General features: G+C 41.7%; 1 protein-coding gene across 2 annotated transcripts in view; it reads left to right on the top strand.

The window, feature by feature from the left end:
• Window positions 1-933: 933 nt before the first annotated feature.
• Window positions 934-18032, top strand: part of TAF12 (TATA-box binding protein associated factor 12) — a 27795-nt gene continuing 10696 nt past the window's right edge. Inside the window, exons 1-3 of one of the 2 annotated variants that reach the window (XM_007461810.1) lie at window positions 934-1034; window positions 14646-14897; window positions 16562-16639. In XM_007461810.1, coding sequence (XP_007461872.1) covers window positions 14730-14897; window positions 16562-16639 — 246 coding nt within the window. In that variant the 5' untranslated portion in view covers window positions 934-1034; window positions 14646-14729. Of the gene's footprint in view, window positions 1362-14645; window positions 14898-16561; window positions 16640-18032 lie in introns of both variants that reach the window. The other variant, XM_007461811.1, reaches the window with a different exon arrangement.

The raw sequence follows: 18032 nt of genomic DNA, 5'->3' as shown, positions 1-18032 counted from the left end.
TCCTGCTGACACTGCTGCTCACTCTGCTGTCCCAGCCCTTTGTACATTCCTTTATGTCTGTGGGTTCTTGGGTTCTTGTCCATCTTAGTGTGAGGACCCGGGCTCCAGAAGGGACTCAGGCTGGAATCGGGTCTTGATTACAACCCTAGCATCTAGCACAGTTAGTAAACAGCAGTTCTCACCATTGACAGTCAACCGAAAGCATCAGTTTAATGGTCAGAGTGAGAATTCTGAGTTCAAGTTGAGAGTTTGCACTTATTAGTTAGAACTTGCTTAATCTCTCACAGGTTTCATTTATTTATTTACTGACTGCGCCGCGCGGCATGCAGGATCTTAATTCCCCGACCAGGGATTGAACCCGCGCCCCCTGCAGTGGAAGCGCGGAGTCTTAACCACTGGACGACCAGGGAAGTCCCTCTCACAGGTTTCCTTTAAATCATTAAATGACTGACTTATCGGAGGTAAGGTGTATAGAAAATTTCCTGGTAGACAGCAATTGCTCAATTGTTATTATTAACTGCCAAATCACAACCACAACCGGTCTCTCTTGTCCCCAGGTTTTTCCTGTTGGGGTCCAATAGGATATCTATGGAATGTTGGTCCCAGGAGATATTACCGTCCTCATATCACAACAAAGACACTAACCAAAAATGGCGACCTCTAGGCCATCCGAGGGCGTGTTACCGGTCATGCTAGTAATATATACAACAGGCTATTTTGGGGAGAAATAGCTAGCGCTGGGTTCGTAACGCCAGGTAGGAGGCGCAGAGCTTGCTCACAGTATCAAGCAGGAAAAAGCCCAACTGCCAGAGGTGACCAACAGCGATGAATCTCGACCACGCGTCCGAGGGCAGTCCGCGCCTGTGCAAGCCAGGCGCGCGCCCGCCGGCCGGAAGAGCCGCGCGTTTCCGGGTTGGAGGCGGGGAGCGGTGCCGGAAGTACTCGGGGAGGGCCGAGCAGTCGGACCGGCTGCTGAGACGAGCGCTTCACTGGGGCAGTCTACGCATATCATGGGGAGATAGACGCTGCTGCCTGTGAGTCTTGGGCCCTGGCAGTTAAGGAAGAAGAGCGGGAGGAGGGAGTCAGGACCCAGACCCACAGTGGTCAGTGTTTCAAGAGCCAGATTGTGGAGGAGACGGGGCTGTTAGGAATCGGGCTCTTGGGACGGGACTGAGGGGCTCGGGGCTCGGAGAAGACGCGGCTGTGGGGACCTGGGCTCCAGGCGGGACTTAGGGAAAGGGGACGGAGTTAGCCGGCACCCGAGGGAAAGTGGGCTGAGAGGGACAGGATTGTGAGGACCAGTGCTCCGAAGAGGAGAGGGTCGGAAGAGAACTGGGCGTGAAGCCACGGGCTCCTGAGAGGTAAAAGCGGAGCCGTGAGGACTTGGGCTGCTAAGCGGTAGGAGCGGGACAGTGAAGACCCAGGTTTCTAAGGATTCAGAAACAGGGCGGCGAAGACTTAGGTTCCTGAGAGGCAGGAGCAGTAAGAGAACACTTGGGTTTGGGAAGAACAGGAGCGGGCAGTGAGGACGGGCTTCTGTGGGGACGGGATCGGGGCTTGGAGACTCCGAAGTACCTGAGGGAACAGGGCTGTGAGGACACTGGCTCTTAAAAGCGGAGACGATAAGGGGCAATGGATGTGAGGAGATCAGCCTCCAAGGGAAAGGGAGAGAGTTCGGAAAAAATATAGTGATCCTTTTTTTTTTTCTCATATTGGGTGAACCGAGAGTGGTAAAGGATGTATTCAGGGAAAGACGACTCCTTTGCGCTGCCTGCTTGGCTTTTGGCAGGCTTATCTTGTGTCGGATACAATCTAGGAAGCCCACTTGGAAGCATCTTCGTTTTCTGCTTCGTTCTGGCGAAGCACTGCTGTAAAGCTGAAGCAGTTTGAACTCAGCTATATACTTGATAAGTGCTTTCAATCCCATTCCACCCAACGCTGAGCACAGATCTCTGCATCTCAGAAAACGAGGATGGCAGAGATGGAAGGACCCGGAAAGATAATCTTTTTTAAACTCGTATTTTACATATAAGGAGGCTAAAGTCCAAAGAAGGTTTGGGATTACAGTGAGGCGATGATTGATTAGATCATGATTTTGATACAGTGCCCTGCTCTGCATAGCAGATAGGAGATGCTTGATTAATATTCGTTGAAACCATGCTTCTAGAATCTTTGCTCTAACTTCAAACTCAAGAGGGAAGTTTTTACAAATTCTACTATTTTATTTTGGGTCTTGTTAACTGTATTGACATTGATACAGTGAATGTCACTTACGAGTTAGGAAACTTTTAAATGAAGCTCCTTCCCCCTCAACAATATAGTAAGTCATTTAGAAAGTCACAAATAAGTAAAATGTACCCTTTATTTTTAGCATAAGCATTTAGGGAAGATGGCTGCTTTTAGATAAGGATGGTGGAGAAACTTGGACCAGTCACTTTCATTCTTCAGTAATATCTTTTCTGAAACTTACTCAGACTATGGGGGGGAGGGGGAGGGAGGTCCAAGAGGGAGGGGATATAGGTATACAAATACTGATTCACTTCATTGTACAGCAGAAACTAACACAACATTGTAAAGCAATTTTACTCCAATAAAAAAAAAAGAAACTTAGACTAACCAAATACCATCATAAGCACTTTTCAAATATTAAATCATTTAATTATCACTTACAGCCACACAAGTTAGATATTGTTAGTCCCATTGTACAGATAAGGAAATCAGTGCAGAAGGGTTAAGTGCCTTGCCTGAAATCCCATGCTACTAAGTGGCCCAGCCACAGTCAAACCCAGTTATGTGTCTGACTGAAACTTTTTTCTGTTTTTCTAAGTGGATTCCTCACCATGTCTCAGCTTGCTCATCAGCAAAATAGAGGTAATAGTTATACAAAGCATGGCATTGAATGAAAACACTCCCTCCTCCTAAAGACTCCTCTTACTATCAAGTACTATAACTTATTAGGGTATTTATGTAGTTGTAGTATTTGAGGAGAACTGAATTCCTGTGTTTTAAACAAGCATAGATATTCAAGATAGAAAAATGGGACCTGAATAGAACTTTCCCTCACATTGGAGTAAGACATATTTAATTTTAAATTTAGGAGGCCAAGAAAGACCAATTTGAAGAACAGGGGCTTAAATTGGATTAACTTTACAATTATTGTAACATGAACTAGATGATTGGGGAAACTGCAATAACTTTGTTCCCAGTGGGTTTGCCTAAACTGTTTGCAAGTGCCTATACTAAATGCAAGTGGTCAAAACTTACACCAGATTATGAGGTAAAGCATGGCCATACCACCATTTCAAAATACTTGATGGTTTAATTAATAATAGTTTATTCCTGAGTTATCATCCTCATCTACATTTGCAAATTGTACTACTTATTTCACTCATTTGTGGCTCTAGCATCAATTGAATTATTAGAATAGGATTTCTAAGTAAGTACCTGATCAGAAAACCATTGTGTTAAAGTTGATGTGAACATAGAACATACTACTTTTGACAAAAGGTGTTTGTGGAAAGCCCCAAAGTGCTTTGGAGGTAGTACATCAGCAGTGTTTATAGCCTGCACTGTGACACAGGTGTTTTGGAGGCAGAAGACAAACTTTGAAATCTGTACATATGGACTTAATTTTATACTTACTTATTTATTTTTTTTGCGGTACGTGGGCCTCGTACTGTTGTGGCCTCTCCCGTTGCGGAGCACAGGCTCCGGACACGCAGGCTCAGCGGCCATGGCTCCCGGGCCCAGCTGCTGCACGGCATGTGGGATCTTCCCGGACCGGGGCGCGAACCCGTGTCCCCTGCATCGTCAGGCGGACTCTCAACCACTGCGCCACCAGGGAAGCCCTGTACTTAATTTTATTTATTTATTTATTTATTTATTTATTTATATTTTTGCGGTACGCGGGCCTCTCACTGCCGTGGCTCTCCCGTTGCGGAGCACAGGCTCTGGATGCGCAGGCCCAGCGGCCATGGCTCACGGGCCCAGCCGCTCCGCACCATGTGGGATCCTCCCGGACTGGGGCACGAACCCGTGTCCCCTTCATCGGCAGGCGAACTCAACCACTGCGCCACCAGGGAAGCCCCCTGCCCTTAATTTTAAATCTTATACTAATTGTTAGAGCTGGAGGAGACTTTAGAATTTGCCTGGTTCTTCTAATTATAGATGTAGAAACTCTGGTCAAAGGCAGTTCATATAACTCAGTGGCAGAACTAGGATGACACCTAGCCCAACTGACTTGGGTCTTCCCTGTGCCACAGTACCTCTCATCAGCCTCCTGCTGACCATTTGCCACTACTTTTTGCTTTTTAATCCACTTTTCTTTTTTTAATATCTGTAGTAATAAGAATAGTTACAGGATGCCACCAGTACATAGCAGGATGGGTGCAACCTTTTAGGTTTACTATACTAACTTTTATAACTAAGATTTAAAAGAGGAGAGCATATATAAAATGCTAGCAAACATTTTTAATTGTACTTACTATGTGCCACACATTCTTCTAAGTGCTTTAGATACATAACTCAGTGAATTGTCACAACGATGAGGTACACCTTATGATTAACTCCATTTTTCAGATGAGGAAATTGAGGCATAAAGAGTTTAGGTAACTTGCTTGAGGACATAAAGCTAATAAGTGGCAGAGTTGGTACTTGAACCCAGACACTGCCACCAGAGTCCATCGCTTGAACCACTGTACTGTACTACTTTTCTGTTAAGTCAGAATTGCCTAAACAGGGTCAAACTAGTCAAAAAAACTAGTGGAAAAAAAATCCCACATTTCTGTTGCTCTCAGGTCTCACAGACTGCAATATAATTGATTCTTTTTGGTTTATGTAGGCTGGGAAGCATGAGCTTGTTTAGATACATCTACAAGCCAGTGAGGAAAGAAACAGCCAGGTAGAAAATCCAAATCGTTAAGTCATGTACCATAGTGTTAGGGCTTTTATGCTATCAGGCTCGTAGTCCCCTTTACTCCAGTATTTGTTTAAATAATAAATTCCTAAACATTTCAGAGGTAAAAGTGTTTTAAAGACAATCCAAGGAGTTCCCTGGTGGTCTAGTGGTTGGGATTCAGTGCTTTCACTGCTGTGGCCCGGGTTCAATCCCTCGCTGGGGAACTGAGGTCCCACAAGCCGTGCGGCGGCCGAAAAAAAAGAAAAGACAATCCAGTCTTCTATTCCCCTGTTCTCTTCACTTAAAAAAAAAATCTGTTAATGGAACAGATTCCCAGAGAAGACCACAGTCTTCTACTGCAGGGTCTCCCCCGTGTTCCTACTCTCTGAAAAATCAGATCCTCCTGACACAATAATAATAATAGAGTTGCAACTGGATTTCTGTTTGAGGTACAGGGTTGTTAAAAGGAAAAGCAATTAGGGCTTGTCATCTTCAGCCTATCAACTACAGTTTAAGTGTGATGGGTAGGGGGAGGGAGGATAGTCGGTTATTTAATTGAACTCCCAGCCAAGCTATCTTGTTTTGATAAAATCATTTAAGTATTTTCTACTGTAGATCACTAGGGTGTGGACTTTCCTGACTTCTTGAATCCCATAGCACATAAATTCCACATAGTAGGAGCTAGTAAAGAGTTTCCTGTTGTAATTGTTCTCTCAAACTGTCCCACAGTTAATGCCTCTGTTTTTACTCAATAGTACATTCCTACCTCTTGGCATTCTAAGGAAATGAGAGTTAGAAATTTGAGTAGCCCAGAGGCAATCATGGTACATTACATAATGGAATTCAGGTTATTTATGGTCACTTCATTCCTTTGTGCTTGACCAGCATCGTCTACAATTGGGCTAATGAAAGTTGTCACTGAACAGGTAATTTGGACCATTTTGATCATGTTGTGATTTTTTTAAACTTATTTTTAAATTTACGCACCATAAAATTCACCTTTCTGAGGGTACAGTTCTATGAGTTGTGACAAATGTGTACAGTCATGTAAGCCCCATAACACTCAAGTTACCTAGCAGTTCCACCATCCTCCAAATTTTCCTTCATGCTGCTCTTTTGTAGTCACACCCTCCGCAATCCCCAAACCCTGGCAATCACTGATCTGCTCTCCATCCATATAGCTTTGCCTTTTCTGGAGGGTCATGTAAATGGACTCATACGGGAAGTAACCTTTGGAGTCTTGCCTCTTTCACTTAGCTTAATGCATTTGAGATTATCCATGTTGTGTGTATTAGTAGTTCTTCCTTTCTGTTGCTGAGTAGTATTCCATTATATGGATATACCCATAGTTTGTTTATCCATTAACCAGTTGAAAGATTGTTTTCAGTTTTTGGCAATTATGGATAACGTTGCTATAGACATTCACATACTGATTTTTGTGTGACTATAAGTTTTCATTTCTCTAGGGTAAATACCTAGGAGTGGATTGGTGGGTCATATGATAAGTGTCTATTTAATTTTATAATAAACTGCCAAACCATTTACCAAAGAGTTCACCATTTTACAGTCACATCATAAATGTATGAGGGTTTGAGTTGCTCCACATCCTCTTTAGCACTTGTCCATTTATTTTATTTATTTTATTATTATTATTATTTTTTTTTGCCATGCGCGGGTCTCTCACTGTTGTGGCCTCTCCCGTTGCGGAGCACAGGCTCTGGACGCGCAGGCTCAGCGGCCATGGCTTACGGGCCCAGCCGCTCCGCGGCATGTGGGATCTTCCCGGACCAGGGCACGAACCCGTGTCCCCTGCATCGGCAGGCGGACTCTCAACCACTGCACCACCAGGGAAGCCCCTATTATTTTTAATTTTAGTTATTTTAATAGGTACTTAGTGGTATCTCATTGTGGTTTTATTTTGCATTTCCCTAATGAATAATGATATTGGGCATCTTTTCATGTGTTTATTTTCCATCTGTAAATCTTTGTTGAAGGATCAGTTCAGATCTTTTTTTTTTTTTTTTTTTTTTTCGGTACGCGGGCCTCTCACTGTTGTGGCTTCTCCCGTTGCAGAGCACAGGCTCCGGACGCGCAGGCTCAGTGACCATGGCTCACGGGCCCAGCCGCTCCGCGGCATGTGGGATCTTCCCGGACCGGGTCACGAACCCGTGTCCCCTGCATCGGCAGGCAGATTCTCAACCACTGCGCCACCAGGGAAGCCCCAGTTCAGATCTTTTATCCATTTTTTAAATTGAGTTGTTTTCTTATTGAATTTTGAGAGTCTTTTATATATATATCCTGGATACAAGTTGTCAGATGCGTGATTTGTAAATATTCTCTCTTAGTCTCAGACTTGTCTTTTGTTTTCATTTGCAGGGCAGAAGTTTTATATTGTGATTAAGTTCACTTTATCAATTTCTTTCTTTTGTGGATTGTGCTTTTGGTGTTGTATCTAAGAACTCTGTCTGACCCAAAGTCAGGAAGATTTTCTCGTATGTTTTCTAAAAGTTTTATAGTTTTACATTTTCACATTTAAGTCTGTGATCAGTTTTTAATTTATTGATATTTTGTATAAGGTGTGAGATAAAGGTCAAGGTTTATTTTTGTTGCTACTGCTATATTTTTTGTTCTATTTTAAAAACAGAGGTCAGTATTACCTATTTCTTCAGTGGAAACAAACCAGATAGTAGTTTATTTTAATTATTTTCATAGGTTACATATGCACATATTACAGAATTTGGGGTATACAATGAAAGATAAGTCTCGCACCTTGGTCCCATGGACCACACAGGTACTACCATTCTGCTATCCCCCTCAAGACAACCATTGTTTTCAGCTTCTTATGTATCTTTCCAGGAATAATTTATACATTTGTAATTATGTGTCTTTTTTTTTTTTTTTTTTTTTTTTGCGGTAAGCGGGCCTCTCACTGTTGTGGCCTCTCCCATTGCGGAGCACAGGCTCCAGACGCGCAGGCTCAGCGGCCATGGCTCACGGGCCCAGTGGCTCCGCAGCATGTGGGATCCTCCCGGACCGGGTCACGAACTTGTGTCCCCTGCATCGGCAGGCGGACTCTCAACCACTGCGCCACCAGAGAAGCCACAGGCAGATTCTTAACCACTGCGCCACCAGGGAAGTCCCTATCCTCACTATTCTGAACCTTGCACTTTAAATGAACAGTGTATCTTGAAGGTCATTTCATGAGCTTCCTCGTTTTTTAGAAACAGGTTTATTGAGACATTCACATACTATACAATTCATCATTTTAAAGTATACAATTCAGTGGTTTTTTGCTACAAACAGGATTGTGCAACCATCACCACAATCTATTCTAGATTATTTTTGTCACTCCTAAAAGAAACTCCATAAACATTAGAAGTCAGTCCCTATTCCTCTCCCCCACTCCTCAGCCCTAGCAACCACTAATCTACTTTTTGTCTCTATAGATTTGTCTATTCTGGACATTTCATATAAATGGAATCCTACAATATGTAGTCTTTTGTGACTGGTTTCTTTCACTTAACATAATATTTTCATGAGTCTCATTCTTTTTCAGTCTATTACATTATATAGTTATATTCTAGTTTATTTAACTATATCACTTTTGATGGACATTTAGGTTGAAATTCCTTGTATGTATAGTATTCTATTCACATGTCCCCTGCATCGGCAGGCGCGCTCTCAACCGCTGCGCCACCAGGGAAGCCCTTCACAATATTTCTATTGGGTAGTTGGTACTTACTGATTTGTAGATATTTTTTATATATAAAAGAAATTAGTCCTTTGATATATCTTGCATATATTTTTGCTAGTTTGTCTTTTGTCCTTTAACTTTGTTTGTTATGTTTGTTGGCATGCAGACATTTTTATGTTTGTGTAATTAAACATATTAGTCTTTTCTTTTATGGCTCCTGAGCTTTGTAAAGTCATCCTTAGAAGGGTACTATTTATTCTTGAGAATATTGTTTCTCTAATTTTTAAAAATTGATATAACTGTAGATTTATATGGAATAATACAGGGCTTCCCTGGTGGCACAGTGGTTGAGAGTCCGCCTGCCGATGCAGGGGACACGGGTTCGTGCCTCGGTCTGGGAAGATCCCACATGCCGCGGAGCGGCTAGGCCTGTGAGCCATTGCCGCTGAGGCTGTGCGTCCGGAGCCTGTGCTCTGCAACGGGAGAGGCCACAGCAGTGAGAGGCCTGCATACCGCAAAAAAAAAAAAGAGAGAAATAATACAGAGATCCCTTGTACACTTTGCACCACCAGTTTTCCCCAACGGTAACATTTTGCAAAACTGTTGTATAATTTGAGAATCAGGATATCAACATTGATACAACCCAACAATCTTATTCAGATTTCCCCAGTTTTACCTGCACTTGTTTGCTTATATGTGTATGAGTACTAAGTCCTATACAATTTCATCACTTTTTATGGGTTCATTTATCCATCATCACTATCAAGATATTGAACAATTCCATCACAAGGGCCCCTCATATTGCCTTTTATAACCATACCTCCCTCCCTCCCACCCAACCCCTGACCTCACTAATCTGTCTTCTGTAAAATTTGCCATTTCAAAAATGTTATATAGGGGACTTCCCTGGTGGTGCAGTGGATAAGACTTCACACTCCCAATGCAGGGGGCCCGGGTTCGATCCCTGGTTAGGGAATTAGATCCCACATGCATGTCGCAACTAAGAGTTCACATGCCACAACTAAGGAGCCTGCCTGCCACAACTATGGAGCCCACGTGCTGCAACTAAGGAGCCTGCCTGCCACAACTAAGACCTGGTGCAACCTAATTAATTAGTTAGTTAGTTAATTAATTTTTAAAAAAAGGAAAACAAAAATGTTACATAACTGGAATCATACAATATGGACTCTTATTTAATTATTATTTTTGGCTGTGTTGGGTCTTCGTTGCTGCGCACGGGTTTTCTCTAGTTGCAGCGAGCGGGGGCTACTCTTTGTTGCAGTGCATGGGCTTCTCATTGCAGTGGCTTCTCTTGTTACAGAGCACCAGGTCTAGACACGTGGGCTTCAGTAGTTGTGGCTTGAAGGCTCTAGAGCGCAGGCTCAGTAGTTGTGGCACACAGGCTTAGTTGCTCTGCGGCATGTGGGATCTTCCCAGACCAGGGCTCGAACCCCTGTCCCCTGCATTGGCAGGCAGATTCTTAACGACTGCACCACCAGGGAAGCCCCAATATGGACTCTTTTTGAATTGGCTTTTGCTCAGCATAATTCTCTGGAAGTTCATCCAAGTTGTGCATGTCAGTAGTTCATTTCTTTTTCTTGCTGAGTAGTATTCCGTGGTGTTGATATACCACAGTTTGTTTAATGATTTACCTATTAAGGGACATCTGAATTGATTACAGTTTTTGATTATTGCAAATAAAGCTATGAGCATTCGTGTACAGGTTTTTGTGTAAACATAAGTTTTCATTTCTCTAGGATAAATGCCTAGGATTGCAGTTGCTGGGTCATACAGTAGTTGCGTGTTTTTTCTTTTTTCCCAGATCCACTTTATTGAGTTATAATTTGCATACAATAAAATGTATACATTGTAAACATATAGTTCTGTGAGTTTTGATAAATGTAGCAGCTGTGTAAGCATTCCCCCACTTAAGGTATAGAATGTTTATATCACCTCAGAAACTTCCAACCTGCCCCTGTGCAGTCAATCTCTGCCCCATCTGTCACTAGAGATTTGCTTTTAGATCATTAGATATTAAAATTTCATATAAATGGAATCATATAGTATGTATTCTTTTGAGACTGGCTTTTTTTTCACCTAAATATTTTAAGATTCATTCCTGTTGTATTGTGTATTTGTGATTTGGTCTTCTTTTTCCTTTTTTCATTTTTTTTAATAAACTCTTTCCTAGAGCAGTTTTTAAAATCCATTTATTTATTTATTTATTTTTATTTATTTAACGTGCTGAGATAGCAGTGTTAGATTTACAGGAAATTTGGGAAGATAGTACAGGGTTCCCATATACCCTACACCCAGTTTCTCCATTATTAACATCTTACATTAGTATAGTATGTTCATTACAACTAATTAACCACATTTGAAACATTATTATCATTATTATTTTTAATATTTATTTATTTTATTTTTGGCTGCATCAGGTCTTAGTTGTGGCACGCGGGATCTTTCATTGCGGCACGCAGGATCTTTCATTGTGTACACAGACTTCTGTTTAGTTGTGGCATGCGAGCTCCAGAGCACGCAGGCTCAGTAGTTGTGGTGCACAAGCTCTCTAGTTGTGGTACACAGTCTCAGTAGTTGTGACGCATGGGCTTAGTTGCCCTGCAGCGTGTGGGATCCTACTTCCCCGACCACAGATCGAAACCCAGGGCCCCTGCATTGGAAGGTGGATTCTTAACCACTGGGCCACCAGGGAAGTACCTGATACATTACTATTAACTGAAGTCCATAGTTTATTCAGATCTTAGTTTTTCCATTTAGTCTTCATGTCTTTTTAGGCTCCTCTGTGACAGTACATGCTTAGATTTTTAAGAAACTGCAAACTGTTTTACAGAGTAGCTATACCATTTACATTCCCACTAGCAGTGTGTGAGTGATCCAATTTCTCTGCATCCTCGTGAGCATTTGGTGTTGTCACTATTTTTTATTTTAGCTATTCTGATAGTTGTGTAGTTATATCTCATTGTAGTTTTAATTTGCTTTTCTTTAATGACTAATTTTTTTGATTGAATGTCTTTCAGTTTGCTTATTTGCTATCTGTGTGCCCTCCTTGGTGAAATGTCTGGTGTGTCTTTTGTCCACTTTCTAATTGAATTAATTTTTTTTTGAACTATTGAGTTTTAAGAGTTCTTAATGCATTCTAGATACTAGTCTTTTGTTGGATATGTAGTTTGTCTTTTTTTGGATATGTAGTTTCTTCTAGTCTGTAGCTTGTCTTTTCATCCTTTCTATGTGGGCTTTCACAGAGAAAACTTTTAAAATTTGATGAGGGCCAATTTATCAGTTTTTCCTTTTATTGATCAGATCATGCTTTTGGTGTCATGTCTAAGAACTCTTTGCTTAGCTAGAGCCCAAAGATTTTCTCCTGTTTTTTCCTAAAAGTTTTATAGTTGTACATTTTACATTTAAGTCTGTGATCCATTTTGAGTTAATTTTTGTATAAAGTGTTAAGTTTAGGTTTCTGAATATTTTTTAAAGATATTCTAGGGACTTCCCTGGTGGTCCAGTGGTAAAGAATCCACCTTACGATGCAGGGGACACGGGTTTGATCCCTGGGCAGGGAACGAAGATCCCACATGCTGCAGGACAACTAAGCCTGCATGCCACAACTACTGAGCTCGTGCGCCTCAACTAGAGCCCGCATGCCGCTAACTACAGAGCCCATGCGCCCTGGAGCCTGCGCACCACAACTAGAGAAGAGAAAACCCACACGCCACAGCTAGAGAGAAGCCCACACACCACAAGGAAAGATCCCACACGCCTCAACGAAGATCTCGTGTGCCACAATGAAGACCCAATGCAGCCAAAAATAAATTAAATAAATGAATACTAAATAAATCTTTAAAAAAATAGGGACTTCCCTGGTGGTACAGTGCTTAAGAATGCACCTGCCAATGCAGGGGACATGGGTTTGATCCCTGGTCCAGGAAAATCCCACATGTCGCGGAGCAACTAAGCCCGTGCACCACAATGCTGAGCCTGCGCTCTAGAGCCCGTGAGCCACAACTACTGAGCCCACGTGCCACAAGTACTGAAGCCCGCGTGCCCTAGGGCCCGTGCTCCGCAACAGGAGAAAGCCTGCATGCAGCAACGAAGACCCAACACAGCCAAAAATAAATTTTTAAAAATAAAAAATAAAGATATTCTATATTTTATCTAGTATATGATTTTATATTTAAAATTTAAATATCTGATCCATCTGGAATGGAGGAGTGTGTGAAAGGAGGAGTATATTACTCCCCCCATTCCAGATTGATCAACTGTTTAAATTTTATTTTATTTATTTTTTTATAAATTTATTTGTTTTTGTTTTTGTTTTTCTGTACGCGGGCCTCTCACTGTTGTGGCCTCTCCCATTGCGGAGCACAGGCTCCGGATCCGCAGGCTCAGCGGCCATGGCTCACGGGCCCAGCCGCTCCGCGGCATGTGGGATCTTCCCGGACCAGGTCACAAACCTGTGTCCCCTGCATCGGCAGGCGGACTCTCAACCACTGCGCCACCAGGGAAGTCCAATACTGATCATCTTTAATAAGGCTTTTTCATAGGACTTGATCTGGGAAAATAGTTTGCTTTTATAACATTAGGACAACTGTTACCATGTTAACAATCTTTTCCTTTCCCATTTCTTCCATTGGTAAGATTTGTGGGTAAGGGAAAAGGAGACATGGACCACATATGGTTTTAAAAAAAAGTAATCCTGATGCTGTGCTGCCCCCCTCAGCGGGCTCTTGGCCAACAAGTTTCTCTTGATCATTTAACCAGTGCATAGTTAGTTGCTTTTATTAAGGGTAAACCAGGAGAAGATGATTTCTTGTATTAGAGAGTTAAACAATTTGTTGGAGAGGAACTTAGCAATAGGGGCAAGATGCAGATACTCATTCAGGTTGCTAAGCTTTGTCAAGTTCTGAAAACATTGCCATGATTCTTGCAGGTTCAAATTCCACAGTTTTGGCCAATAAAGTATTTCATATGCTGCTAGCTTATCTCTAACAATAGTACATTCATTTTACTGGAAGAGAGTCTTAATGTTACTATTGTCATAATTAATTAATTTTAAAAGTTGTCTATGAAAGAAATGGAGATGTTTTTCTTGGTGCCCAGTTGGAATAAGGAAATGTTCTCCATAGTCAGTTTGCCTGCATTCTGGTCATAGAAGATGTGCAGGCCATGCAACTGAAATGGTTCTGTGGCAAGGGTGGTGCTTGATGCCAGTTGTTCATTTACAGGTAGCTTTTGAAAATGGCTGCCTCTCGTTTCACCGGGCTCACAGCCGTTGCTGATGTAATTAAAGATCTAGACACTCAGATAGCTGTAAGTAAGCTCCTTGAGGTCACTGTGGGTGGAACTTCCTGAATGTGCTTCTGATCTTGATGACACCAAAGCTGATGTCCACGGAATCAGCCTCATGGCTCTAAAATTTAGAAGTCTTGGCTACTCCAGCCTAGGGACTCTGCATGTATTTAAAGATTGCTAACACTCAGAGAAAATTTGCCCTTGATGACAGTGAAGAGCTTACTTTTAACAATTGCTAAAAACTGTGTTTATTAGGCCCTGACATAGACTTAAGCATGTTTTGAAACACCAAAATGAACTAATCTGTTTTCTGAAGTTTTGTGACTAGGTTTCAAGTATGTGATTGTGCCATGATTTATTTGAGTTTAGCATTATTTGATGTTCAAAAATAATGCATGTAGTACTTAACCAAGTATTCTATTTTTACAATTAACCAAGTATTCTATTTTTACAAAGTCTTCAAAAATGTCTTGCTCATTCTAGCTTATTTTTGTACATAAGATTCCTCATTTCATTTACTTCTTTATTTCACTTGTGTGGACTATTTTATTTAGCTTTTGGAGAAGAGATGGTTTCTAAATATCAGGTGAGAGCAATGAACATTCTTCATTCCCTCCATTTTCAATGTGCAGATATCAAATGAAGACCCTTCAAAGTCTGACAGACCTCATAGAATTTTACTTTTAAAACTCATCCTTTATTACATGTACTTCCAGAGCTAATTCTCTTGTTTTTCTTCTACAGTTGATTGGCCTTGGCCCTCATAGCTCCAAAAAGAAACAAGATCTCGATAAGCTCTATGAGCTGAAGTCCAAAGCGCGGCAGATTATGAACCAGTTTGGCCCCTCAGCCCTAATCAATCTGTCCAATTTCTCATCAATAAAACCGGAACCAGCTAGCACCCCTCCACAAGGCTCCATGGCCAATAGCACTACAGTGGTAAAGATCCCAGGCACTCCTGGGACAGGAGGGCGTCTCAGCCCTGAAAACAATCAGGTATCATCCGCTTTTTGTTCTCTGTGGGCACCTCTTATCTGTTCTTTGAAGCAATAATGCTCTGAGAGATGTCCATCTCAGCTGCTGCCTCTTCCTCTCAGACTTCTCAAGTTCTTTATCGAAATATCATGTACATTTTTCAGTTTTTACTTTGTAGTATTTAAGTGTGTGTATGCATATACATATACATACATCCATATATACATGCACTGACACAACAGCTTGCCTGTGACAGGTTTTTATATATTTATATATAAATATATATGCTATATACTTGTTAAATAAAATAAAATAGTTAAATAATTAATGGATTCATTATTCATTATTCCTGTAATAAAAGTACTCTTGCCTCCAGTCTTTTCTCCTAGTTCATCTAGCTGCTGCCTTTATTTTCTGCAGTGATTCTAAAATCTGACCCCCTCTTTCTACCCATGATCCTGATTCTGTCCTCCAGAGCCATAAGAAATAAGTATACTCTCTTGACTTGGGCCTTGTAGGCTGGGTAGAATAGGATGAGCAGACAACAGTTCAAGAGAATGGGGGAGGAACTAGCAACGATGAATGGGAAGGGTTGGGCAGGTATTCAGGAGACCAACCCATGATGGGTGTGGTGTTGGAGAAGAGCAGGAGATAAAATTGTATAGGTAGGCTTTCGGCAGGACATACTAGGCCTATGCTAGTCAGTTTCCATTGGAACTTTTAGTCAATAAACAATCTTTGCAAATATTTAATAAGCTTAAAAGTAACATAATAAAAGTTGTATATCTTAGGAGGATTAACTTGACAGTAAGGGGACAAGAAAGGTAGGAAAGGGGGCAGACTGGGAGGAACACCAAGACTAAGACTTTTGCAGTAAATCAAGATATGTGGCAAAGGCTTGAATTAAGTGATGGATAGATCTGAGACATTATTAACAAATATTTATTTTAAAAATTATTATTTTTTCCTCATTTGCAATGTCATGCAATGCTTATCATGAAACTTTAGAAAAAGAGAAAGAATAATAGCCCAAAATTCTACCAGCACCCCAAAGTAACTATGATTAGCATTTTAGTGTATGTCTTTTGATCCTTATTTAGTGGCATATATATGTAGTATAACATTTCCTTTATGAAAGAGGGATCATAGTTGTACATACTTTCACAAATATCGATATTTAGTTATACAGAGATGAACACGTGTTCCCTGCCCTCAAGGAGCCTTCAGCCTATTAAGTCAGAAACAGGCAAGTTTATAAATGTACACAATGATAGAAGGGTACCCAGGGTACAGTGGAGGCCAAAGAGGAAGTGGTTGCTTTCACCTGGGTGGGCTGGGAGAGCATCAGAAAGGAGGCACTGTGAGCTGAGCAGGTAGGAAGAAGGGTAGGAGAGCTTGTCCAAAGGCAGCAGGGGCACTGTACAACTTGTGGTGGTCAGAAAATTGCAAATTAATGTACAGTTTACTAAAACTGCCTGACAGATGTTGGCCTCTCTTCCATATTGCTCTTTCTGCCTTTCCCTAGGACTATAGTCTTGTAGTAATAGCACCAAGTAAGCCAAACTGATAATTCTTTGGAAAGTAGAAACCAAACCCAACAAATTGTTAGCCTTTCATTATAGGGTAATGAGGTGTTTGTTTCTTTGCTACTTGGCTGAAAAAAATGTTCTCCCAATTAACTTTAGGTTTTGACCAAGAAGAAATTACAAGACTTAGTAAGAGAAGTGGATCCTAATGAGCAACTGGATGAAGATGTGGAGGAGGTAAGGTGGGCTTTGGGTACCCCAGAGACTGTGTCCCTGAGAAATAGTATAGAATAGCCATTAAGAGCACAGATTATAGAGGCAGACAAGTCTGAATTGGAGACTTGGCTCTGTGGGTGGGTCAGTTAACTTTTCTGAGACTCAGCTTCCTCCTGTGTTGGTAAGGTATGACATTATTTATCTACAGGGTTATTGTCAGGGTCCCATGAATAACTTATACAAATCACCTGGGAGAATGCCTAGCACTTTATACCTAACAGCATTGCTACTTTTGCCTGTCAAAAAGGGTATAGGTTGCTACTCACAGGCAAGTCACTTTCAACAATTTTAATTGTTTCTAGCACATTCCTCTGTATTTCTAAGTAATATTCTTTTTTTTTAATTTTAATTTTTGGCTGCATTGGGTCTTTTTTTTTTTTGTGGTACGCGGGCCTCTCACTGCTGTGGCCTCTCCTGTTGCGGAGCACAGGCTCCGGACGCACAGGCTCAGCGGCCATGGCTCATGGGTCCAGCCGCCCTGCGGCATGTGGGATCCTCCTGGACTGGGGCACGAACCCGTGTCCCCTGCATCGGCAGGCAGACTCTCAACCACTGCACCACCAGGGAAGCCCTGCATCGGGTCTTCATGCAGGCTTTTCTCTAGTTGCGGTGAGCGGGGGCTACTCTTCGTCGTGGTGTGCAGGCTTCTTGTTGCAGAGCATGGGCTCTAGGCGCACAGGCTTCGGTAGTTGTGGCACGCGGGCTCAGTAGTTGTGGCTTGCGGGCTTTAGAGTGCAAGCTCAGTAGTTGTGGCACAGGGGCTTAGTTGCTCCGTGGCATGTGGGATCTTACCGGACCAGGGCTTGAACTCGTGTCCCCTGCATTGGCAGACAGATCCGTAACCACTGCACCACCAGGGAAGCCCCTCTTTCTTTTTCTTAATTCATGTACAAGTTTTTCTGTGGGCATGCATTTTCATTTCTCTTGGATATATACCTAGGACAGAAATTGGTGAGTCATATGGTAACTCTGTGTTTTTCCTTTGAGGAACTTCCTGTTTTTATAAAGCATTCCATCCTTTTACATTCCCACCAGCTGTGTATGAAGGTTCCATTTTTTTAATCTTAGTTTTTTGATAATTTCTTCTCTGCTTTTTTTCTTTCTGTGAGTAATGACGGTTGGATGTTGGATCTTCTGCATTGATCCTCTTAGGTTTTTTATCTTTTCTCTTTTTTCATTTCTTTGTAATTCTAAATTCTACTTGCTGGGGAGATTTTCCTTAGTTTATCTTCTAAATTTTAACTTTCTTTTATAATAAAAATTTTAATTTCCATGAACTTTTTCTTGTTGACTTTTTTTTCCCTAAGCCATTCTGTTCTTTTTTTTTTTTTTTTTTTTAAGAAGATTTTTGGGG

Source organism: Lipotes vexillifer, unplaced genomic scaffold (assembly GCF_000442215.2).
Source record: "Lipotes vexillifer unplaced genomic scaffold, Lipotes_vexillifer_v1.1 scaffold699, whole genome shotgun sequence".
Taxonomy (NCBI): Eukaryota; Metazoa; Chordata; class Mammalia; order Artiodactyla; family Lipotidae; genus Lipotes; species Lipotes vexillifer.
The sequence above is the reverse complement of the archived record's forward strand: the minus strand, read 5'-3'. Positions and strand labels throughout refer to the sequence as shown.